General features: G+C 38.1%; 1 protein-coding gene across 2 annotated transcripts in view; it reads left to right on the forward strand.

Moving 5' to 3' along the window:
* The window catches only part of LOC145988896 (uncharacterized), a 121,007-nt gene that overhangs the window by 37,815 nt on the left and 55,952 nt on the right, over window positions 1-27,240 (forward strand). For both annotated transcript variants that reach the window (XM_083124183.1, XM_083124184.1), the window contains exons 7-8: window positions 8,770-8,893; window positions 21,922-22,115. In XM_083124183.1, coding sequence (XP_082980309.1) covers window positions 8,770-8,893; window positions 21,922-22,115 — 318 coding nt within the window. The remainder of the gene's footprint in view (window positions 1-8,769; window positions 8,894-21,921; window positions 22,116-27,240) is intronic.

A 27,240-nucleotide genomic window follows, 5' to 3' on the forward strand; every position in this document is an offset into this window, starting at 1 on the left:
TTAATATGGAATAAAGAAGAAATCCCTCAACACTGGAAAGAATCCATAATTGTTCCTGTGTTTAAAAAAGGTGATAAAATGAACTGCAATAATTACCGTGGAATTTCTCTACTCTCAACAACATATAAAATATTATCTAACATTCTTTTAACAAGACTAACCCCATATGCTAATGAAATTATAGGTGATTACCAATGTGGATTTAAACGTAACAGATCAACTACAGATCAAATTTTTGACATTAGACAGACACTTGAAAAAAAGTGGGAATATGATCAAAATGTCCATCAGCTATTCATTGATTTAAAAAAAGCATATGATTCTGTCAAAAGGAGTAATATTAACAAGTGAAAATTAAATTAAAGAGGAAATAAAAAGTAGGCTTAATTCAGGAAATGCATGTTACTTCTCTCTTCATAAACTATTGTCTTCTCGTTTAATATCTAAGAAACTAAAAGTTAAAATATACAAAACAGTAATTTTGCCTGTAGTATTATATGGGTGTGAAATTTGGTCCCTTACATTGAAAGAGGAACGTAAATTGAGAGTATTTGAAAATAAGATCCTTAGGAAAATGTTACATAATTTAGAACTACATAATTTGTATTCATGTCCAGATATTATTAGAATAATTAAATCAAGAAGACTTAGGTGGGCAGGCCATGTGGCACAAATGGGAGAGGAAAGAGGAGTTTACAGGATTCTTGTTGGGAAATCTGGTGGTAAGAGACCTGTAGGAAGGCCAAAACCAAGATGGAGGGACAATGTTGAGATGGACCTAAAGGAAATTGGTAGGGATGGAAAAGAGTATATATATATCTTGCTCAAGTTGGAAGGCCTGTGTTGCTGCAGCCATGAACCTTCGGGTTTAAGAAGGCTAGAGAGTGAATTTTGAATCAACATATATATATTTCATTGTACATACAAGCTTCGATATATATTTTTCTCTGTATTGTGTACAGTTTTCAGAATATAGATCCGCATTTAACTATATCCTCTTGGCTATAAAACGCTTTCTTATTTGGGATTCTCGAATAAAGAACCTATCCCTTGAGATTAAGATATTTCTATAGCCGTGGTATAACATTTAAGTATCGTACCCTAAGGGAGCTGTGACAAGTGGCGCACATAACGAGGGGCCTTACCTTAACATACCCCCAAGTGCGTATCAATCCATGTTCTTTTTTTTACCTGAATATGCAAAATTTATGTAATTTGTCAGTATTGCAAATTTATTTCTCCAATTTAATACAGGGTTAGCCTAAAGGAAATAGACACTTTCAAAGTTTTACAAAAATAAGAGTTTTTAATAATAGGGCTCCAATACTTACATGGTTTGAAGAGTACGTCCTGAAGTTTACATTGGTAAGTTACAAGTGTTCTATGTGTGACACGAGAGATATCAATGTGATAGTCCAGTTCTCCCCAAACACGACTTTTCCCCTTCCACAGACAACCAGTTTCTTCAAATTTCTTGCTCCAATCGTAGATGGACTGTCTTGTGGTGGTTGTTTGCCATACTGTGTTCTAAAACTACGCTGTAACAGAATTTGTTTCTGCAAATTCAAGTACACACAAAGCCTTTTCTACCTGGCTAGCAGCCATATTGCTCGACTGACGTCAAGGGTGCTCACGTGATGCTGACATCACAAGAACAAACTAAAAGTGGTGGTCGTAAACTTGAAAACTTTCTCTATACAACAATACTAAATGCTTTCAGATGTAACAAAGACATTTCAATTTATAAAGCTTTTAAACTGTCTATTTCTTTTAGGTTAACTCTGTATGATTATAGAAAAGGAAAGTTAAAAATTGTACTTACGTATGTGAGTATAGTGCTCTTATTGTAGAACGACGTTTCAGAGATTGACTATCTCTTTCCTCAGGTTCGTATAAAAACTAAGTACTTGGCATAGTACTGCGTCAAAAATGTAATATGAGGATTGTGGTTAAGGGTTGGTTAGGGTACATTTAAAATATTAAGTTTTTGCTATTAGAAGTACGTAAAAACCAAGCCGTTCCCTAATAAAACTTGTACAGTAGACCTATTCACAGGTAAAAAAGTTAAAATTCTAAAAAAACTGCATAAATCACAATGCAACCTGCAGGTTTGGCCTTTCCTACCCAACTGTGCTTATCTATCCACATGAAGGTCAATTCTCAACGAATATTTCCCCTCCCCTTAATTTTCTCGTTTCCCCTTATTACGTCACAAATCCAACGTGAATTCACGTTCCTCTCTTGCAGCTTGCATAACTTCCGGAGTGACGTGGAAACCGATATTGGGTTCAATCTTCCAGGCTTTATCCCATTTTTTGAGGAAATTGATCCACCCTTCTTCCAAATTTCCTTCGTCCCTATTAAGATTACTCTTCCCCCCTCTACAAATACTCGCTGTTTCATACACGTTTCTTCCTAATTTCCTCCCCTCTTTTCTGATTACCTCTTTTTTTGCGATTCTATGCCCACTTTCCAAAATATGTTCTGAGAGACCCGTTTTGGGAACTTTTTCCCTTATGTCCTTTTCATGCTCGCTCCATCTTTTACCCATATTTCGGCCCGTCTGTCCTATGTACTCCTTCCCGCATTGGCATTCTATTCGATAAACCCCCTTCTGTTTTTCCGGTATTTCCCTAGTTGTCTTTCCTTTCTTATAATCGGTGAAGTATTTTTCTACATTCTTTGGTGCTTTCATCCCGCAAACGATTCCAAAATCTCTCGTTATTTTTCCGATTTTTTCCGATACGGATTGATGGTAAGGGATGCCAACGTACTTTACCCTCCTATTTTCGATTTTTTCCCCCTCTTTTTGATCCCCTTCTTTCCTAATAATTTTCCGTGCTCTCTCCGCTATCTTATCCATTTCTCTATTTGTGTATCCATTTTTTAATCCTGTTTTTCTTATCCACCGAATTTCGTTGTCTTTTTCTTTTTCATTATTGCATAGTCTACCGGCCCTAATAAAAAAGTTAAGGAATACGTTTTTCTTTGTTATTTCGGGGTGCGCCGATTCCTTGTTAATATATAAGTTCCCCGATAGGGGTTTATGATGTACTCCTGTTCTAATCCTATTCCCTTCTTTCAAGATACTAAGATCCAGGAAATTGATTTTTCCATCGCTTAAGTTTTCCCTAGTGAAGTTTATTCTTTCGTCTTGTTTTTCTAATTCTTCAAAAACCTTGTTCAGTGCTACCCCCTTTCCTATAATCAAGATATCATCAACGTATCTCCCATAATATTTAATACCCATTCCTGTTTTTTCCAAAGCTGCCTTCTCAATGAAGTGCATAAAAATGCTCGCTACTATACCCGAAATGGGGTTTCCCATCGCCAAGCCTTCTTTTTGTCTATAAATACTGTCATTGACATAGAAAAAGTTATATTCCGTTACAAGGTTATACCATCGTACATATTCCCAAGCAGTTAGGATGTCTATTCCTTTTTCTAACAGCCACCTTAGTAAACAATCTCCCGCCCGCCCCCTCGGTACACTTGGGTATAAGTTAACAACATCAAAACTACTTATTGTATCCTCGTCATCAATTTCCAGATTTTCTATACATTCTTTAACTTCTACGGCATTCCTAACGCTATATTGGGTGTTCTCATTTACCTTCCTTATTCTTTTTACCAGCAATTTTGCTAGCCCATATCCAGGATGTTCGTATGTTGGTATAATAGGTCTAAGTGGTATGCCTTGTTTGTGTGTCTTAGGTATTCCAAAAGCAATTGGTATGTTGCCAACTTTAATTTCCTTAATAAGGATTTTCTTTTCGCTTGTGCCCAATGTAATGCTTGTCTCTACCCCTTTTTTGATCTCTCTTCTAATCTTATTAATAGGGTCTTTCTCTATTTTCTCAAAATCGTTACCTTTAAAGCTATCTTCTAATTTTTGGTGATATTCCTCTCTGTCCATGATAACCATCTTGTTTTCTTTATCAGACCTAATTAGAAATACGTTATTCGCCTTCACCCATTTTCTTACATTTTTTAAATCGCGTCTTAGGTTTTCGTTTACTTTCTCTTTCCGTGTTCTATCTCCCCCTTTCATGTTCGTTTCCTTTTTAATTTCTTTTTGCAAGTGTTGTTCTACAATATTACGTATCCTTTGTCTAACCTCAGTTTTATCCTCCCTTTCGTCAATAGTTGTTACGATCGTTTCTGCTGCTATTATGAATTCCTCTTTTTCAAGTTTCTCTACCCCTATTGCAAATTTCTGCCCCTTGTTCATAATCCTAATCAACTCTTTAGGTGGTTCGTGGGTGGTTAAATTTAAAATGTTCTCATTATTTCCCCACTCCTCTGTTTTTTGTTTCTTATTCTCTAGATTATCCTTCCTATTCAATTTTAATTTCATCAATTTCCTCTCTATAGTGTTACTATCCCTAAATTTGGCTTTATCCACAGCTCTAAAGTGTCTCTCTTCAATGCGGTTCCACGTCACTTCGTCTAGTTCCCCACTAACTTCCAAATGTAATCTATAGCATTCCTTATTAAGACGTTCGACTTGTCCATGTGCCTCCCTAATATACAATAAGAGCACTATACTCACATACGTAAGTACAATTTTTAACTTTCCTTTTCTATATTCTGGATTTGTGAGTAACACGCGACAAACCTATAAAATGCTCTGTATGATTAGAACTATTATAACTTGATAAAACAGTGTATATTTGTGGCACTAGTATAAAACTACCATGATAGTAAAATTATTAGTATCACCATGCCGTGATCAATGTATAATGATTATTGGGTAAATAATTGGTTCCATCACTAAATATTATACAGTGAAATCTCAGTTACATGTTTTATGGGGGACAGAAGGTTATAACTCTGAAAAACGTATTATTGAAATATAATTAATAATATAATATAATTAAAATGGTAAAATTAAGTACACACAGAATGAAGGTCAGTACTACATATATACCAAAGTTTGAAGTATTGGACTGATCTGGTCTAAATCGTTATTGTAAATTCACGAGGCATCGGGAGATGAAAGTGGTACAAGCAAGCATTACCTGCTAATCCATACAGCCAAATTCCTGCAAAAAACCATGCTGAACATTGGGACGTTTATCTTGATCTTATGTTTACTGTAACTCTTATTTCCCACTTTATACGTTTTCCAAACCCTGCCGATGACAAAATTTGACAGAAACCTGTTCCGTATGCCAGTCGACCTCTCCCTTGTCCTTGCTCTTGTAGCAGCCTATTCATTCACCATGCGACCTGGAACTCCTGCCTTACGATCGGGGAACAAGCGAACTATTGCTGCTTTCTCTAGAATTTTAACACATTCTAAAAGCGTGACTCAGGTGTATTTGTTGCACCTCCCCCCCTTCTTTCCCACACACAAAAATGTATGCGGACAATTGAGAACATGGCGCAATCACTATTCCATTTCTTTATCTACGTAATCCTTCCTTGTTTCTTGTTTGCTGGGAGAAAAGTAAGAATAATTTGCCAATCCCGGTTATCCAATATTGGTTTAGGAAGGAGTGAAAAAAGTCTCTTATCTCCTCTCACAAGAGATAATTAATCTGCAACTGCTGTGCATGGCCAGTGGCATGCCCAGGATTTTTGAAAGGGAGGGGTTTAAGTATACTTTTCTTTGCCATATTTTCCTGCCTACAACGTTCTTTTTTTTTTTTAGGAATACTGGGCCAAGGGGGAGGGGGTATGCTCCCACCAACCCCCGTTGGGCATGCCATTGTGCAGGGCTATTCACGAAGCAGCCTTCTTTTTATTGCTTGTGTCCCCCTTACAATACAGTAATCCTTCCCCCTTTCTTTCTGTAACTAGGTTCAGGAATAAGCAAGCTGCTGACTATGAGGATATGTAATGCTCGTGCCGCAACTTGGAAAAAAAAAAAAAAAAGTAAAACTGAAATCACTCCATTCGGGAATTTTGCATAATTACGGAATTTCGTTTCTAGTGTCCACCCTATGGACACTGGATGGACCAAATATTGAGGGAAGGACAACAAAAGACCACTCTATGAGCATATGCAATGCTCCCTCTGCAACTTTGAAAAAAGATGGAAAATACGGCGTTCAGAAATTTTGCGTAATTATGAAAAAATTGAACTTTGGGATTTTGCCCCTGCTTCCCCCCTGGACTCTTAATTGTCGGAAGTTACTTAAAATGTTGGTTTTTGTTCATTCTTACATTTAGAATTTAAATTTTTAAATAAGATCCAGTGGTTGAACAGTTATAGCCTTTTATCTTCAATTTATCCCATAGTAACAAACGGGGAAAAAGTGCTTATTTCAAATGGCGCTTGCAGAAAGAAAAAGGCACACAGTGTATGATCGCTGCTTTACTTCAAAAACATTCACACATTAAAAACAAGTCACAGTATTTAATAATTAGTTTATCTGCGATTTCGTTTAGCATAATAAAAAGTACTGCAACGTCTCTGTCTTCAACAACCATATTATCTTAAACAATGACCATAATAAGACCCAACGGAACTCCCCCTTCCTGCAGGCTGCTGTTGACTCCCCCTCCCTTTCTTCAGCTTGTTTGTAATGTTTATGACAGGCTGGGAAGTCTGGCGCCAATGACTTGTCTGACAGCTTGAAATATAGCAATCTCCGTTCTGTTTCAGTCAGATACGACTTGCCGAAGGCAATGCAAAGAACAAAAGCAGGATTATATAGCACAGGTCAATCTTATTCAAGGGTGCATAGCCCCTTCTCTTTTCTCCCATGCAAGTGACAAAAATAGAATTCCAAGTCGAGAGTCTGGTCCCATGGTTGCAGCTGATAAGAAAACCTGTATGAGAATGGGTGGCAGTTGTTATCATCACGGAAATCTTGAACTCCAAGAGCAGCATTCTTTCGAGCAAGTTGAGTTAAGAACGTATAACTGAAGTCTTTTCCTTGTTGGCACTAAACTCGTTGTACGTATAACTGGAAAAATTGTATAACTGAAATATAATAGCACGCAGCCTTATGGGAATTGGCAGGGACCACCAGAAAAAAAATGTACTAACAAGAAAAACGTACTATCATGAAATGTATAATTGCAATTTCACTGTATTAAATGTGGTAAAAGAGTTTCTCATTAACACATAAAAACATGTACTGTGAAAAGGATTCTATGTTATGACAGTTTATTGAGGGAATGGACATCTTGTACATGCACACTAATACACAAAAACCTGTTCATTCTCTCTCCCTCCCTTCAGCATTTTAATACATTCAATTGAACATTCAAGAATAATTCAATATTTTACTAACATAAGATAACTGAAACAGATATGTAGAACCATTACGTCCAGGATGGCAATCTTTATTAGGAAACATCATAGGGATGAACCACTTCTGTACTGAACGTGGAATGTAATAACCAGTGTTTTTTTTTCTGTGAAGATAGGTTCTGGTACTCTTCAAGTTCACTTGTTCCTACGTTCACAAACAATCGCGCATAAAAAGGTGCCTGTACTGTTCTGTATTGTCAGAAAAAATGAACTGGTAATAACTAATGTACAGATGAACTTAATTTCCAACCTTTAATGTTCGACAAGAAATTCCTGATATTCCATATGGGGGGAAAAAGAAAGAAAAAATAGATAAAAATGGGGGAGGGGTGAAGAAGTGACTATCCCACCATCAAATCTGTTTAGGCGAGGAGGGACAATTTCCCCTAGGTCTTTCTCGCTGGGGCAGTTGCTGATCACTGTTGCCAACTTCGCTCTTTTGGAGCCAGATCTGGCTCTTTTGTGCACTCGTTTGACTGTGAACTGTGGCATCCGCCCTCTGCCCCACTGGCTCTGGCCCATAAATACCAACTTTTGCCATGAGTGTACATTGTGCACGTGACGTGATATTCGTATAGCTATAGGCTGCGTCACCCACCTCTTCTTTCCTCCCCATGTATTTTTATATATAGCGCTGTGGCTAAGATGAAGATGACAATTTTGTTATCCGGGAACCCTTTATTTTCGATTTTATATTAACATCATACGATTATTGAGATGGGTGATGCCGCCAAATCTAGGCGGTGAAAACTAAGAATAAATTGCCATCACTTTGAAGCTAACGGTAATAGCAGCACCCCCACCCCTCTGACAACTAAAATTACCCTAGTAGGCACTTTATGCAGCCTTCGTTAATCTAGCTCCTTGAAAGTCCTCTTTAGCTATATTAATGGTGAAATTTAGCTCATCAGGTTTGGCAACACTGCCAGGATGGCCGTAGGAGGCAAGGAGAAATGCACTAGGCTTATGGGACCATTATTTTATTCGTTCTCTCGGGAATATCAAACATCCGATGACGTAGAAAAGTACATGGACGGAAAAAGGACACGTTGAACTATGTCATAGTAGTAGGAAAAGTCGAAACTCCTATTTGATGAGCCGTAACTTGAAGGTGAAGTTGATGTCCCATAAGGAATACATGGGATTCGGTAAATATTAATTCATCATATTTTCAAAAATCGTATAAGGCTTAATAATCAACTTAGGAAACCGCTTCCACTTGCCACATGGGGAGAAATTCATACTCTTCATTTCTGGCGGAGATCTTTTTAGTAGCATTGCTCATTCCGACGATATTGGAATAAATGCATGCCTGGTGCATAATTGTCCCTCTTCGCCTTAACCTTGTTATAATAGATGAGGAAGATTGAAACAGTGGAAACATTGTGATGTGACAGAACTATTTTGAAAAGTAACTGGATACTGATCATGTGTGCATTATTTGTTTTTAATAATGTTGGTGCAAGTTTTGTGCAATGCTTCAATCATATATTTTTTTTCAGCTGGAAGAATATCAAAACAAAGTGGATGGGCGGATTTTTGATGCTAGTTGGCTCCTCACATTTACTGGGGAAGAATCACAGAGTATAAAACCTAGAAGTACATCAAGCTCCTATGATTTTACAGGTATAATAATTTGTTTGGATCTTTACTAAATAAGCAGAAGTATAAATTTTATTTTCATTTATAGTACATATTCTTACATATAATGTAGTATTTATGCCACTTCTCTAGTTTTCATAGACGAATGCAGATATATTAATGGGACTAACATTCGAAATTTAATTTTTCAAAATGGCATAGCTTCTGAAAGGAATAAAATAGTTCTCTCTTCCTCAGGGTGGCTACAGCAGGAATTCCTTGAATTCTGTGATTTATGCGTGAATTATTGGCTCCGGGAATTATATGTGAATTCTGCGTGAATTTTTCCCGTAGACTTGAAAAATTGCAGGTTTTATTATTCCAACCCCCATTGAATACATACGTATTTTTAAATGTCCTGTGGCATGTTTTGCAGTTTAGCTTTTATTTTTATCGAGGACAGAAAATAAAGCCACAGTGAAAACAGAACAGATATCTCTCAATCCCTATACCTGATTAATGCTCATTGCAGAATAATCTATCTGGCAGACATAGCAAGTCATGGGAAGGTGCCAAACTTAATATTTTTGGAGCTTGTAAGCTACGAGTTCAGTTATGACCGAAATTCGACTGCGTTAGCATGGATACATGTCTGTTGTTCGCTCACATGCATGTTCTTGCAGACGGAAGTGCTTTAATTTTCTTAAATATTGTTTTGTGTCATCATACGCATTTCCCTAATATGCTTATGATTACACACGGTAATAAGGAAGATTTAAATAGAAGATACATTTGCCTGTACCCTTCAATTTTTAGCCTTAAAAACCGGGAATTGTACTTGGATTTTATCATGGTCTTAGAGTAGCCACCCTGTTCCTGAAATTTTGTATAATCCTGTAAATTCAACAGGTAGTGTCGCTTATATGCAAAAAAATTCAATATAAGGAACAGATGCTGTGCATCAAAATGGAAATTCTTTAAAGTGAACACTGGATAGAAAGAACAAACCTCGTTGTTACTGTCTGTCTTATTAGAACTGTCAGTTAGCTCTATTGTATGAGCCATTTGGCACCACAATCTAATGCCAAAATAGCTGACAAACTGAACAAATGGAAATGGTACTTCCTCTCCCCCTTTGATAACCCAGGTGTATGGGATGTTGAGGGTGAGTTCAAGGCACATTACATCGGCAGGTCCAACAGATGTAACAAGGCACATTACATTGGCAGGTCCAACAGATCTAACAATGAAAGAATCCAACACCATCTAACTAATGCAAAAAAGCCCAACTCACTACTGGTCTTGCTAAGCACATCAAATATTTAGTCAATAAATAACCGGAATGAATGTTGTACGGACTTACCTTTTAATACTGGTCGGCATACTCCCCTGCGTTGTTGAGGCAGGCATCCCACCCCTTCACCAGATTTTTGATGCCCCTGTCCCAGAAGTCCAGTGGCTGCTGTGAGCACCAATGCAAGACTGCCTCGTGCAGTTGTGCATCCGAGGCAAAGGGGATTCCACGTAGGGCACCTTTCAGTGGGCTAAACACATGAAAGTCACACAAGAATAGGTCAGGACTGTAGGGGGGATGATCTAAGCATTCCCAACTCATTTGATGATGTCCATAGTGGTCCAGCAATGTGGGGACGTGCATTGTCTTGCAGTAGGATGACATCTCGTGAAAAGAAGCCGTGCCGCTTGCACCTGATTCCAGGTCTCTCAAGATGTCCGAGAACAGAGCAGCGTTCATTTTCTCACTCTGCCGGAGGAATGACCAAGAAGTGGACCACGATGATCAAAGAAAAACAGGAACATCACTTTGCGAACAAAGTCAACTTGTCTGCTTTTCTTGGGTCGTGGGGACGAGGGCTGTTTCCACTCCTTGCTGTTGCATTTACTCTTTGGTGTATACCGGCTGAGCAAGATCTTGTCCCTTGCCACAATGTGCTCCGGGAAACCCTCACCCTCTGTTGAGTACCGCAGGAGATGTGTGAGACTTTTCCCCATCCGTGTAACCTTTTGCTCCTCTGTGAGCATTTTTGGCACCCAGGCTGCACACACCTTCCGATATTGACCTGCCCACTCATACACTTGTGTTCGGGACATGCACTCACCACCATACACAGCAGTCATATGCTCGTAAATGTTCCCTGGTGTGTTGCCTTTTGCCGTCAAAAATTGTATCACGGATCGCTGAGCCTTCTTTGTGGCACCTGACACTGTGAATGCTATGACTCACCTCACTGAATAACTGACTGGCAAATTGTACATACACAACCTCCTTTCCCTGCCAGTGCTGCCACCTAGCAATGCGGTCTGGAACTCATTTCGCAGACATGTGGTGTACCCCAGTCTGGCCTACATATCCCGTAAGTTTCATCGCTCTGTCAATTTAATTCGCTTTTTCACAGCATTAATCCGGTTATTTATTGACCGTACCAAATACAATAGCCATATCGAAAAGGTACATGTCAGGCGCACAGCCCACACACTCGTAGACACCAAAGTCAAGGAAACACACACCTTCATGCACTTTCCGCATGAGCTAAACATCCACACTTGGATTCCCTTACTACAACAGTTAACGCCAGGCAATAGCAGTCAGACAGTTGACAACAGTGCACGTAGTAGCAGCCAGAGAACTAAAAACAACAGAAGCACGCCAAGCAACAGTGCAACAAGTTCCAATGAGGATGGTGGCATTGGCCACTGAAATTAATCGAACTACGAAAAAAAAAAAACAGTTTTGTGGATAAAGTGAATACTATTTTCTCTGTATTTACCATATTTACCCATGTATAATGTGAACTTTTTTCCAAAATTTTTGCCCCCAAAAACTGGTGCTTCGGACAGCCAACTTCAAACCGTACAGGGTCATTCCATGATTTTGTGACACTTGCATTGATTTTTCATGGAACTGTGACGGTTGATATATATATTATATAAATATCATTCCGCCACAGTTTCACTCTTCTTTTGATATACGAGAGTGAAGTATTCCACTCACCGAAATAAGTCACTGATTATTACGTAACTTTATCAAGTTGCGCAGTCTTCTCGATAGACGGCGTTTGCTTCCCCGATAGGTAACTCTGCGCATGCGTAAATTTTCTTGTTGATCGGGCAGCGCTGGGAACTCGGTGAGTGAACGAGAGACACACAGTACAGTACCGACAGAGTTGAGACCAAGTACAGACCAGGAATAGACGCCAGTCGGAGCGGAGAGACTTCAGGTATAACAACTAGTTCGTGCAACAAGTGCCCGATCTTTTACCTCCCCTTCGTTGCATAATTGGCATGGCATTTTAGTTGATGTTATACGTTTAAGTTGCCATATCTTCCAAGTCGATCTGGATTGGCCATGTTACATAACGGGGAAGGAATGAGGTCAATATGGGGCTTTTGTATAATTCAGTTTTTTTTGGTAACTCGCTAACACGAGATGTTTGGTGTTAAGATACTTAATATTTGTTCTAGATTCATGAGTAACTTTAATTGACTTCCTTGCTACACAAAAAGAATCAAGCAGTGATAAATAATTTATTTTTTGTCTCTCTACTCTGAACTGGCTGGATTATTACGTAACATTTTTATAATAAATCTATCAGTGACTTCTTTTGGCACTACCACAATAGTGTATGTATAATTGTTAGGATGTATTTCAAATGAGTGTATCTATATATATATTGGGTTTTAATATTTGTCTTCCTTGAATGAAGAATTGGGAGGGGGAGAGAGTGCGTGAATGCATAGAAGTTAAATTTGTGAAGAATACATTTCTATTTAGTATAGGCAGTATACAAAAGAACAGAAATCTTCAAAAAAATAAGGGAACGGGATAGTGTAAATTGTAATTGAGCTCCATTTACGGGTAAATTGTGAACATTATTGATGTATTCATTGAATTGTTATATTCTGAGGTATATAAGAAATTGAACTTTATTGTACTGGTCAGTCACTGTTCTTATTTTTTACATAACAAAACTATTCATGAATAAAAGCTTGTTAATTTTGAGTATAACTTGTAATGAATCACTAAATACTAAAGTTATTACTGTTCTATAAATAAGCCGTCGAGGTAGAATAATCTAGTGGGAAAGGGATCGTCTATCTGGGTTCTTTTGGGCGTATGTAATTTTCTTGGGAGGGGGAACTAGACGATTCCCCCATTTCTCAATAAGAATACTTTAACTCAGATTTGTGCACTCAGGCAATTTGAGTTCTTTGTCTCCTGCGAGCAAGCCAAATTGATCCACGTAGTTCAGTGTATAATATTGGGCTGGGCGAATGATAACTAAGATAGCACCTTCATTAAAAAAGTTGTACGCTTCAAATATTTATTTATATAATTTTGAGTATCGGGTAGCAGTTTGATTAGATAAATTGAAGTGCAACTAAAACTATGATAGTATTCACCACAGAACCCTATCATGTTGTTCTAATTTTAAAGCTTAAATTCTGTAGTTTCTGAATTTGGCAACAGTATTCCATTCAAGATGGCAACACTAATGTGCAGTGTGATTGAAATAAGTTCATCACAAAATGAAGGAATGTTCTGATTTTTATGGTACTTTGGATGAAAGAAAAGATAAGGAGAAAGAAAGTTATAATTAAAATGTATTACTAGCCAAAGAATATGACATATATGGAGTGTGTAAATGCCTTAATGGAAGAAATCTTGTGCTGCTAACTGCTAGTTGGAGGGTCCTGAATATGCCTCTTATGTTACGTTAGTCATGGAAAAAGTATATAATTTGAAGGTTTTTTTAGGAAAAGTAAAGAAGAGATGAGCAAAACCATGTATAAAATTTTAAAGGCCATTACCCACAATTTTTCACTTCATAATGTAAGGTTCTGCAACACCTAAAAAAGCAGTGCCATTCTGGCGGAATTCAAGCATGCACCTCTCATCACATGGGATGTGTTTCTGCGGTATTTGTTGGGTGAGAAATAGTAGAAAATAACTTCCTGAGCACTGCAAATCCATAACATAATTTTGATCTTGCTTTCTACTGTTACAGAATAAATAAGGTGGTTAAAAAGTGAAAGCTTTGGGATGCTAAACACAGTGGAAAGAGAGGGGGAAGGTGGCATAGGTTGGTGACTTACTGTTTACATAAGAGGATATTCTTCTCTTGGTCCACATAGCAACATGTGACTCATTGAATGGGTATGATGTCATTCACTTTTGCAACAGCTTTACGACCTGTCTTGAACCTGGATTGTACTGTGCATTTTTACAAGATATAATTTTTGTCACTTTTCCCCATCAAAAACGAGGGTGTGCATTATACACGCGTAAATACAGTATCAACATTTAGCTCATGAGGAAAAGGCATAATTGCAAGGTTTCCCTTGATTTTTCTGTCAATCAGGTTGTGAGCAGCATACTTGGTGGAAACTTCCTTGATTTGGTGGTTGTTAAATTTCATGTGTCGTGCTAGGCCAATGTTTTTTTATTTATTTATTTATTTTTAATTTATTTTATTTGCTTAGGTTAAGTGCTGTTGTATATGTTCATTGATGGAACTGGCAGATCCATAAACGAATGTATGCAACAGCACTTAACTGATGCAAAAAAATTCTAACTACTGGGATCGGAACACCGGAAAATATTTCACTTCCAGCGGAGAATGTGCCGTTTGGGGGGGGGGGGGCCCGGATACCACATTAATTCCCGAACCTAAAACGCTCCAGACCACAAGTTTTTAAGCCCTCATTTGTCTGTAATAGCATCTTCAAAATGGCGGTCATGACGAAGATTGTATTCCTGAAACCTGTTAGTTCATTGCAGGTATTTATCATTCATGACATCTTATTTTCACCTACTTTGCAGTTTATAACTGTATTATGATAATAAGAAATTAAAAATACCCACTTTATCAAATAATATTAGATATGGCAGCCAATATGATCGCGAGAAGTCTAAAAATAACCCTTTCAACTATGTAATCATCTTTGGGATCATACCTTATGTCTTGGAGGTTCCAGAACTCAACGGTAGCATCCAAAATAGTGCCAGACTAAGCCAATGAAATAAAAATAGTTCCATTTTTGACAATCTGTATATATACAGGGTGTTTCAAAAGTCTGACACTATAGGACAACTGCGTTATTAGTGCAGATGGCGAAAAATGGAAAGAGGGGAAAGTTGTTGGAAATATGAGGTTTTCAATATAATGTGCTTGGATTTTCAACGTATCATGCATCATTGAACCTGTATTCTGGTACCAGCTACTGAGAACTCACATTGCCTTGTTACCACATGCTTCGTCCTTAAGGGGCATTTATGTTATCGCAACACCGTACTGTACTCGGTAAATTGAGAATGGTGACGCAAGATTAGAGGCAAAGTAAGAAGTGTGTGTGTGTGTGTGTGTGTACACAAACATGCACAATTACACAACTACAAAACCTGTAATTGTGGTTAATGTAATCTGAAATAGAGGTTGTTTGTTAGGACATAGTGATATGAACAAAGGATAAAAGTTCGAAACGAAAGAGGTCTTAATTTTTTTCCTTCTAATCAGGGAAGATCATCACTAAAATATATTTGCACTCAGCCAGCATCTTCCTTTGGCGCAAACTGGATATGCTAACAATATTGACCATTAAGAGGGTAACGGTTCACGCAGACTTCACCTTCGGTGCCCCAGGTCAGCCGTATCAAATAAGTTGTGTGTCTCAATGAATAAGGAAAGACATCTGATACCGTTCATCAAAAGGAAGGAAGAGTGGACCAAAACCAGCAAGAAAAAAATATAAAAAATGTAATGATTTGTATGTTACGGGTTGCTACCTTCCGTCATCATGCTGCTTCTCCTCCAGAAGCCTCTGGCACGCAGCCAAAAGGCCAGTGGCACGCATGGACGGCGTCGATATCCATATCCAATCTTTAGTCCCATTTTTGGCGGTACTCTGGACAACTGGGGACCTTAACCTCTGCTGGTTACGCTGTCTTTCCTTGTCACCACACCTTGCTTCTCTGAACTACCTTCGAGGTGTCCTCCATCGTCACTCTCCGCTGCTCCTGTGAAGCAAAGAGTTCCCAAGTCAGGGTGGCGACAGACCTGGAAAACCTGGAAAACCGGGAAAAGTCAGGGAATTTGAGGTGTCAAAAAAAGTCAGGGAAATGTCAGGGAATTTCGTCTTCATTGACTTCGAACACTCTTTTGACGAAATTTTTTATAAATTGGGCACTATGGGAGCAATCTACTTCGGATAACTTCAGTTTTGCAGCTAAAACATCAGCGCAAGCAACGGTGTACAATTAAAACACCTGACCGAGGAAGGGGGGGATTGGGGGCATGTCCCCCGAATTTCAATGGAGAAAACAAAAATCTGGAGTTTGCCCCCTCTTCTCCCGTTATTTTGGGGAGAAGGCACGAACTTTAGTATTCGTTTCAAAGAATGGACATTTCTCAAGAGAATGAAACATGTTTTATGTTCTTGGGTGCCATACAAGTTGAATAATAAGCCAAAATGTGAATTTGTTTTTTTTTACGAAAAATAGGTAATTTGCATTTTTGGAGGAAAATTGTTATAACTCTGGCACTAAGGGAGCAATCTACTTCGGATATGTTTTGTTTTGCAGATAAAATATCATAGCATGCAACCGTGTACAATTCAGAACGCCGAACCGAGGAAGGGAGGTTTAGGGGGGAGGGGGTGCAACCCCAGAATTTCAATGGAAAAAACAAAAATCTGGAGTTTGCTACTTTCTTTTCAAATATGGACATTTCTCAACAGATTGAAACATGTTTCAAGTTCTTGGGTGCCATACAAGTTGAAAAATAAGCCAAAATGTGAAACTGGTTTTTACGAAAAATAGGTAATTTGCATTTTTGAAGGACAATTGTTATAATTTGGGCACTATGGGAGCAATCTACTTCGGATAAGTTTTGTTTTGCAGTTAAAACATCAGAGCATGCAACCGTGTACAATTGAGAACGCCGGACCGAGGAAGGGGGCTTGGGGGGCGCGACCATCGAATTTCAATGAAAGAAAACCATAAAAATCTGTTGTTTGCCCCCTCTTCTCCCGCTATTTTGGGGAGAAGTCGCAAACCTTAGTATTATCTTCAAAGAATGGACGTTTCCAAAGAGAATGAAACATGTTTCATGTTCTTGGGTGCCACACAAGTTGAATAATAAGCCAAAATGTGAAACACTCTTTTTTTTACTAAAAATAGGTAATTTGCATATTGCTCAGAAAATTGTTATAACTCGGGCACTATGGGAGCAATCTACTTCGGACAAGTTTTGTTTGCAGCTAAAACATCAGAGCATGCAACCGTGTACAATTCAGAACGCCGAACCGAGGAAAGGGGGTTTGGGGGAGCGACTACCGAATTTCAATGAAAAAAAAACATACAAATCTGGAGTTTGCCCCCTCTTCTCCCGTGATTTGGGAAGAAGGCGCGACCTTTAGTATTCTTTTCAAAGAATGGACATTTCTCAAGAGAATGAAACATGTTTCATGTTCTTTGTGCCATACAAGTTGAATAATGTGCCAAAATGTGATTTTTTAAATTATTTATTTATTTATTTTTTTGCGAAAAATAGGTAATTTGCATGTTTGGAGGGAAATTGTTATAACTCGGCTACTATGGGAGAAATCTACTTCGGATAAGTTTTGGTTTGCAGCTAGAACATCATAAAATGCAACCGTGTACAATTCAGAACGCCGAACCGAGGAATGGGGGTTTGGGGGTGCGACCACCGAATTTCAATGAAAAAAAAAACAACATAAAAATCTGGAATTTACCTCCTCTTCTGCCGCTATTTTGGGGAGAAGGCGCAAACCTTAGTATTCTCTTCAAAGAATGGACGTTTCAAAAGAGATTGAAACATGTTTCATGTTCCTGGGTGCCATACAAGTTGAATAATGAGCCAAAAAGTGAAACTCTGGTCGGAAATGTGGCATGGATATGTTGGTGAGAAGGGGGAGGTTGGTGATCAATATCAATCCCAGGCTTGCTCCAGACCTGTGTCAGAGTTTCCACCCAAACATAAGAGTATGAAGGTCCAAAAAGCACATTCATTTCGTAATCAGCACCATGATATCATATGGTATCATCGGGCCAGTACGACCTTACTCTGATGATACCATATGGTATCATCGGGGGAGTAAAGTTTAAGCCTCTAAATATTACGTGGAAAATGCATTTAATTATCATTTTTTCTTGTCCGTATGGGAGTAGTAAGGGGACTTGTCAACAGATGGAGGGGATAAGAGCGGGTGGCGCCGTCCGATAGTTGTCGGACGTCATAGTTTGGCATTTTGTTGGCTAAACTGAAGGAAGATGGAAACAAATATGTTCCATTGATACATACGATTTTTGTCGAATATCGCCACCCGACAGAGTATCTCACTACAACATGCGACAGAAATTGCATGGACTGCAACATCGAACAAAAATCGCATGCATAAACAAGAAGAACTTTAGACTGCAAATATGGTGCTGGAATTTTATTACTCTTCTGGCTCACTTCACCTTATTGAATATATCAGTCCTTACGAAGGCTTTCTTTTATCATCCTGACGTATTACTGGTTTCGCACAAGTTAACATACGTTTCCAATGACATTGCAATATTCTTAGATATCAAGAAGAATCCAACCAAACGGGATATATATTGAATACTATCACGAAAAAGTGAAACGTAAATCTGCATTGGTGAACGTTATAAAAATTGGCAAGTGCATGCTCCCAACCTCAAATTTACTGCAACACTAGTATTGCAATGAAATTAACGCCACTCTCTGTCCTGTCTGTTTAATCTCGTGAGAGATGGTCTTAAATCTCTCACTGAGTGAAGTTAATGTCCAATAAATACGTACTAATAATAAATACGTAAATATTTTAATATCATATTTACTCGAATCATTGTCATAACAGCAAATCACTTCCTTCAAGAATTGACTTTTCTCTGCCAGCCCTGCTAAATTTTCACTTTCCATCTACTGATTTATACGAGGGGTGGCCAGAAAGTAATTTCCAATTAGTAGGTACATTGATTTTTCGCAAACGCCAAAACCTTGAAAAATGGTAATTGCTGCGAAATTATGTTTAGGAATGTGCAGTGATGTCTGGAAACATTTTTCGCCCGTTCGAAATATCTAAATAATGCGAATTTGGCAAAAAATGCGAATTGTTGGCGTTTTTAGAAATGTCCTAAAACAACGAAAAATTCCATGAAATCCAACATCCTTGTCTTTTCTAAGCCATGTTTGTGTACATAGAACATGCAAGTTTTCCAACATTTTACTCAAGAGTAAACTATAGAGTTATACGTACGTGGAATAATTCCGACAGCCACATTAAATCATTTATTTCCCACGATTTTTTCAACTTCTATCAAAACCATTTGCATCACAGAGCAAAGTGGCAGGGTTCTAACAGGAGATCGAGTGCGTATCTACCGTCACATGGGACCCACATCTTCGTATTTGTCGCACGAGATATGTTTTGAATTACTTAGCTAAGTGCGCACCATCGGCATTTGTCGAGCGAGTAATAATGGAACTCAGTCGTTAGGGCGTCTGACTACTATGCGAGAGACCCGGGTTCGATCCCCTGCGGGAGAGAACCGGGATGTTTTCCACCTATTCAAACTGCTCCGGCGCCCACCCAGCATCATATGAAGCTGGTACCTTGAGGAAACTTTGAGGGATAAAGGTAGCCAGGAGTGTGGTGCTGATCACATCACCCCCACCTTCAGCCGTGATCAAGAAAGTGTGGGGGCCTAACTCCACACCAAAATTCCATTATCTAAAATCCTTACCTTAAAATTAATAAAGGGGTATGGAAAATAACTTTTTCAAAATAACTTTCAAGATATCAAACTCTCGCGAAGAGGCATAAGCCATATGGCTTACAATTTGAAACAGTAGTTTAAAAACACCATGAATGTATAATTTCAGATATTTGCCAGAAAATGCGCTAAAATGAAAATGTGAATTTTGGGAAAAATAACTCAGTATAGTAAAAAATAAAAAGTAAGAAAATACACAAATTTGAAAAAATAAAATAACAAAATATCAAGGTCCCTTCCGATTAGGCATAAATAAAACAAGAATATCAGTTGTAATTTATTGCATTAGTAACAGTGAGTCCTAATCTAATTTTCGGCATAATCACCACCGTTGTTCTGGCATGTGTCTTAGCATGACACTAAATTTTGTATGCCCATGGTATATGTGTCAGACAGCAAAGACTGGAACTATCTCTACCGCAATGTAGCTGTTAAATCCTTGCCCTGCCAGAAACCTCTTCAGTTAAACAAAGAGATGAAAGTCGGTACATTCAAGGCCAGGGCTGTACAGGGAGTGGTCTGAGATCTCTCACCTGAAGTGATGCAAAGGGCCCGTGTGTACTCAGCTGTATGAGGTTGTGCACATTCGATTGGCCTTCCGTGAATTGTCTGCACCATCGTCTGACCATACTATCACTCACAACGTCCGGTCTGCACACCTGACACGATTGCTGGTGGCTCTGTGCCAAATTCTGAGCGTGCAATATAGACTACATCGCAGTCGGTGGGAGACTGTATGAGAGCTGCAATCTTCAACCTAGAACTGTCCTAAACCGGCTGCATTGTGACTGTACCATATTACAGATAAATGGCACTTCTTCCTGCCCGCATGTGCGTGTCGGTCTCCGGCCAGTAGTGCTGCTGCGTACAAGCTTTTTTCAGGATGCTCCTCGTATATGAATTTTCAGAAGCTTTTATTATTAGAGTGTTCCTGTTTTAATGTGTTGGTTAGCTAAATCAGGTACCTATACAATGCAATTCTATAAATTCCTTGCGTTAAATTTCTAATACTTACATACCCTTTTCGTCAGCATTAATGATATAACTGCATGTTGTCAGTTTCACAGCACTTCACTTGGATATACTGTACTGAAGCAGAAATCCCATCGATAATGTAAGGACATATGACACTTTCTTTTGTTCGATTCAGTTGTTTCACTTATATGCAAGAGTTAAGTTGTTTGCTTTACAGAGAACAAAGAAGTAGCTTTATGCATTGAAAAATGAGTCCGCACTCATGGTTGTTGCAAGCAGAGGGTTCCAAACCTAGTGGAAATATCAACATATAATACCGAGAATGTATAAGGAGACTGATAAATTACAAATTGTATTTCTTAATCAATCACTCTTCACTCTTCTCATTTAGTTGTAACTTTAAAAATAATCAAGTATTTTATTTTAAACTTACTGCGTATGACAAAATTCCATAATCCTTCCTTAGCTTGTGAATTGTAATAATTTTCTAAATTCACTATTTTGCAGTTTGAATTCAAATCATAGAGATTAGAGAAATTAAGTCAATTTAATAGAAGATAATATTGGTACTTAGCAAATCGATACGTGGATCTGTAGGAGTTTATTATTTCCATTTGCAAGAACATCGATTTAGTTTAGTTTGTAATTGTCAGGGAAAAATGTAAATTTTGTCCTGGAAAACCTGGAAAAGTCAGGGAATTTCATTTCTGCTTGTTTGTAGCCACCCTGCAAGTGAATGGTGGCAGAGGTCACCGAAATGTATAGAGCATTTACAAGTAAGTTTCGTGGAAATAATTTAGTAACTCACATACGTCGTCTTATTGTCAACCATGTTTTTTATTCCCCCTAACGTGAAATCAAAATTATATTGTAGATTTGCAATGCTCAGGAAGTTATTTTCTATTATTTATTGCCTGACAAATACCACTGATACACATCCCATATGTTAGGAGATGCATGCTCGAATTCTGCCAGAACAGTGCCTTTTTCCTTGGTGTTGCTAAACGTTCCATTACAATGTGAAAAATCCAACCAATCCACAGAATCCAACCTGGTAATTGTATTTGTGTCTGTTGGTATATACGTGTTATACGCAGTGACATACTGAAAACACGTGTGGTTTCATGTTGGCTGTCTGAATTATTCCATGCATAATACGCACCGCAGTTTTTGAAGCAAGAATTTTGGAAAAAAAGGTGTGCATTATACTTGAGTAAATACGGTATGAACATTGCAACTTGCTGGAATGTGTATTTACTAATTTTGTTTATGATTATAGATGACGACAAAATCAGAGTCAAAGAACTAAGGAAGTGGTCCACGTCCTATTGGAATTCACTCCAGAATAATGAAAATAATAATGCATCCAATGGACTCCATAGTAATAAAAATGATAATGAAGCCACTAGCAAGAATCCTGTAAGGAAACTTGAAGATGTCAAAAAAGCAATGGTGTTTGATTTGTATTGCCAGGTACATGGTACTATCATTATTATTATATTTAAATATTATTATATTTAAGTTATGTTTGCATTAGTCAAATACCATATATTATGTTCTTTATGATTATAATTAAGGCATTGATTTTTTATGTAGCCAGTGTATGTAATTATATTTTTCATAATCTTTGATCACTTCTCTCATTCCTATGGTTTGAGTGAATTAATTTGGAATTCTCTTGACACCACCACCTGAACTGCCGACCTGCAGTCACTATACTGAGAATGATATTACTTGCATGTTTTGGCAGTAGTGAGTCGAAGCAGACATGGATCCTTAATATATTTCTGCAGTGTGATTTTCATGCCTTAAAACAAGAATAAGTGAAAGTACCATGTAGGGTTGGCCACTTTAAAGTTAGTCTGTGTGTAACCATTGTTTACGTCAAGGTTAAAAACCAATATTTAACAAATAAAAACAATATTTCTCTTTTTCTTATTTGCATTTTCAGTTTTAAGTGTATGGATAGTGAAGTGGATAGAACCAAAGAAAAATTGTTAGCACACACTAATAGCAATAGTTTATATGGCATACATTTCTAGAAGCTATATCAGGCAGGGCCACGCAGAGCGTGTCCTTTGCGACCATCCAATGGGAGGAGTGCAACGTTGTACAGTTAGGAAACTGCAGCGTGCAAGTTAAACGTCGTGAACTGTATTTTTCTTGCACGCAAGAAGTTTTCATAAAACTTGCCACTTTAACCCTTTCTCGACTTACGGGACTTTAAAGTTCCACATCCTACAAACTCTTCCTACATGACCCATTTGGTTCCTGTCTCGGCGGGACTTGTGTGTCCCCAGGGTTGGTATGATGGTATGGCTGTACCCCCTGTTGTTTCACGGATGCCAGGGTGACATTAAGGCAGAACGTAGCCGGATTTTATTTACTGAATGCATCCTTTGGGGTAAACTTGTTCTTGTTTTTGCACATATTTGTTGCTATGCAACTTCCACGTTGCAAAGTTCCAACTGAAACACTTTGGAGATATGTAAGAGGAAAAAATGCCAAAATACAGTTTCTTTTGTTGCGTTTATATTTTGCTTGCTGCTTCAATCAACTGTCAAGAATCATGAGGAACCTGTCCTCTAACGTCAACAATCCCTTATAAGATCCATTCTCACTTTTACGAATTAAATTGTAGGTGTTTATTTTTTCGTTCGCTGCTTTAGAATGCAGCAGATGGCTGTTTGGAAGGGCTACTGGATGGTTTTGAACATTTTAAGCGGAACAATAAACATTTTTTAAAAATAGTTCGTTTCCTTTGGATATCGGATACTTAGTTGTGGTCTGGTAGTGAGTGAATCGCATGCATTACAAGAGTATGGTCTTAACAGGTTTTCCATTTTCGCATCCAATGAAAATGAGTACAGCAAAGAAAAAAAAACTGTCAGGGGCAAGAAAAAGGAAAAGGCTACCTTGCGTCAATCTACTTTCATGAATAATTTTATGAAATGTTCGAAATCAGGTGAGTTATTGAAATCATTGAAAAACTGTCTACTTCTAGCAAATCATTTTTGTACACTTTTCCCAAATAGTATCATAGTGAAAAATTTTTGCGATTCGAGTTTCGAAACTAGAGATATATTGACACTTGAATTTTGGATAACATTAGTTATGTCAGGTTTAGTTTTGTTTGCTTATCATACCCCTTGTTCACGAATCCTGAAACTGCCAGTGGTGTTCCTGTTATGCGTAGTGTTTACTACTTGCAACAAACGACAGGTGATGCTGGAAAGTATATCCAATGGAGCAGTAAGCAATTTCTTAAGACCTAGGCATCAGTAATGCAGCCATATTGACCTCAAAAAAGTGCAGTGGTCTTAGATTTATGAAAATTAGATATTAGCATAACTTTAAGTACCCCAGAATTTTTTATAATGTATTCTTAGCTCACATAAATATGGTTATAATTTTTTTTTGGCTAAGTATGATCGGAAAGTTGTTTTATGAGCAAAACATAATTTGTAACCGTGCAGTCCCAACAAGCTTAAGGTGTTTACTGTCCTCGAAAAAATATTAATATATTTTCCGTACTTCTAAACTAGTGGCGTGCCCCAGATTTTTAAAACTGATGGTATATACACTTTTTCTTAGCGTCAGCCCTAATTTTGCCATTTTTCCTAATTTTGACATTTTTCATGAACACTGGGCCAGTTGGGAGCTATGACCACCACCAACCCCCTCTCCTTGCACACCCCAATGCTCTAGACAGCTTTTTTCGGTGTTGTGAGGCTATCACACAAATATCGATATTGATGGGTGACTGGCAGAAAATATCTCTGATGTAGAGAGAGACACCATTTGAGCATAATAGCGATGAATATAAGATAGTGGAGTGTCCAATGTGGTGTTGGCTGGGGTAATAACACACCTGCCCTTTGGTCTAGTATTTTTTAAAAAGATTGTCAAAAATGCAGAAAAGATGGAAATAACAAAAATGGCCAATAAAAAAAAGTATAAATTACTTACCCTCTTACCAAAATCCAGGGCACACCACTCTTGGGAAGTCAAGAGTGATGACTCTTTTTATTTACTCTTCCTTGCTCATTTGTCATTTAATTTATATATTTGGCTTCTGAAGAGTATATTCTAAAATGTGTAACAGGTAGGGTGTAGATATTTTGTAAGTAAGTGTTGAAGGGAGTATATATTTCATTACTAAGCACCATATAATATACATCATTTCTCTCTTTATACACAAAACGTTAGTGGCCTGTTGCGACTTTCAGGTCCCTGTAATTGTAATTAGTTTTATTACAATGTCAGAAGGTGGCCGCGGTGGCTCAGTCGGTAACGCGTCTGACTACCATGCTAAAGGTCCCGGGTTCGATCCCCGGCCGGTTCAAATCCGGGAACTTTTCTAACGGTGGAAGCGGGCCCGGCGCCCACCCAGCGTCGAATAACATGGGTACCTGGGGGAAACCCTGGGGGGTAAAGGCGGTCAGGGGCATGATGCTGATCACATCACCCCCACTCACGACCGGATCAAGAAAGTGTGGGGCGTTACCCCCACACCCTCTATACGCCTTCATGGCGTGGTGCTATGCACAGGGGAACACTTTACCTTTTTACCTTTTTTACAAGGTCAGAAGAATTTTTGTTGTGAATCCTGCCAAAGGAAGTCTTACCCATACAAATAAATCTTTCAAACTGCCATTTTGTTCCATAACAAAAATTTAGGCTATAAAGGGTTAAGGTTCATCATAAGATGAGGCACGACATTTTGAACCTGTCTTTCAAAGTCCCATAAATTACTGTCGCCTACAGCCAGAGTTATAGTTTGATGAAGAAACACGGGAAACATCACGTCGCAATACACCCACACAATAACCCTTTAATTTTTATACTGTCGGTTTTTTCATTGCCACCGTGTTGAAGCTGCTGAGTTATGTCTTGGGAAAGCTATGGGTGTTAAATTCGGCTGAATATACACAATGACCCTTCATTGTCGTGAGTGTTCACGAACATTGCGAGTCTGAGTCAGTTTGAGTTCAGCATTTTCGTAGCACTGACAGTGTAAAAGTATTTTACTCGTACGCCATAAAGAACAGTTGTGAGAGGATTCAATACAGCCCTTATTGATTGATTTCATTTATTTTACTTAGCTTTTCTGCCACTTTTTGCTAATCGCGAGGATGAGGATGTATGATGATATGATGAAATTGATGAAGGGACAGTTACAAACACACATGCCCGGGCCGGGATGTTGCACATTTTGCAATACCACCCTTATGTATGATTGTTGTGCAATAGTGTGTGTTCTCTCTTGAAAGCTAGCACCATTAGTACAGACACCAAGGGTAAAGTAATACCAGGCTTTTTTCATTTCCATCTGAAAATTACTCTTGTGGTGCGAGCATTCATCGAGTGGGTCACTTGTAAATATCTATCTATATATAAAACTAGGAGAGTGACACGTGAATGATGGAAAACCTTAAAATACATCTGCTGATGTTCCTCACAACTTACTCATTTAATTTCAATGGTGGTTTTCTTCTTGAGAATATAACAGTGTGTTTTATCACACAACAATTTTCACTTCTAGCACTTGTTGTAAATATCGAGGCTTAGCAGCAACTAAAAAATCTCAATTTCAAGTAGTCTCGAGTAACAGTCACGTTCTCTGAAGGAGTACTATTTTCAATACATATTTTCTTATTGGCACGCAAACAATAACAAAGTTTCAGGCTGCAATTGGTATGACGACAATAAAATACAGTATGTAGCACCCATTTGGTAAGTAAAAATATTTTGGAGACACGGGGAATCGAACCTAGGATTTCCGCTTGCAAAGCTGATGCTTATCCAACTTGGACACAAGCCGCGGTGTGGTAAACTTGCTTATCGAGTAGTTTGTCTTTATTGTTTCATCTTTAGCTGTTCACCTGCAAACGTATAAATTCTCTTCTCACTGATTATATTCATTTGCAGCCAATATGCTTCAGCTTCATCTCATGATGTCTCTTTAATGTGCACGCGTCATTCACAGTATAAAAGTAAAAGTTGTGTGTGAAGTTTAAGGAAGAAGTTTGAATGTTTTTGCTAGTGGTAGGTTATGTTTCCAACCCTCAATAACACTGGTCTACAAATTTTCATGAACTTTCTGCTTATGTATATTTTTCAGTCTTATTTTCATAATTTGGACCCGCTGAACACGAATATGACATTGGTTTTGCTGTAATGTCAGTTTTTCCGATAATATGGGTTGTTTATGATTTCTTATTGAAAGTGCAACGTGTAGCCTATATGTCATATGTATTATGTAGAAAAACATAACATTACAAACACAGTACAGTCAGTACCCAGTAAATTACATATATATTGAACAGTATAACTAGGGACACAAATTTATGGTAAATAAAAACTGAGGAGAGCGGTAAATAAAATGTTAGTACAGCGGTATATACCAGCGGTGCGAAAAAAAAATTGGCACACACTTTTTCATCATGAGAAGAAACAACATACAAAAGAGCTATAAATTGATAAACTATTTCTTCATTTTTATATACTGTACACATACACAAGTACTTAGCTGTCCAACCAAAAATAAAACATCAACACAAAATCACTTCATTTCTAAAATGCTTATTCGGGGGAA

Source organism: Lepisma saccharinum, chromosome 6, assembly GCF_977018435.1.
Source record: "Lepisma saccharinum chromosome 6, izLepSacc3.1, whole genome shotgun sequence".
NCBI lineage: Eukaryota > Metazoa > Arthropoda > Insecta > Zygentoma > Lepismatidae > Lepisma > Lepisma saccharinum.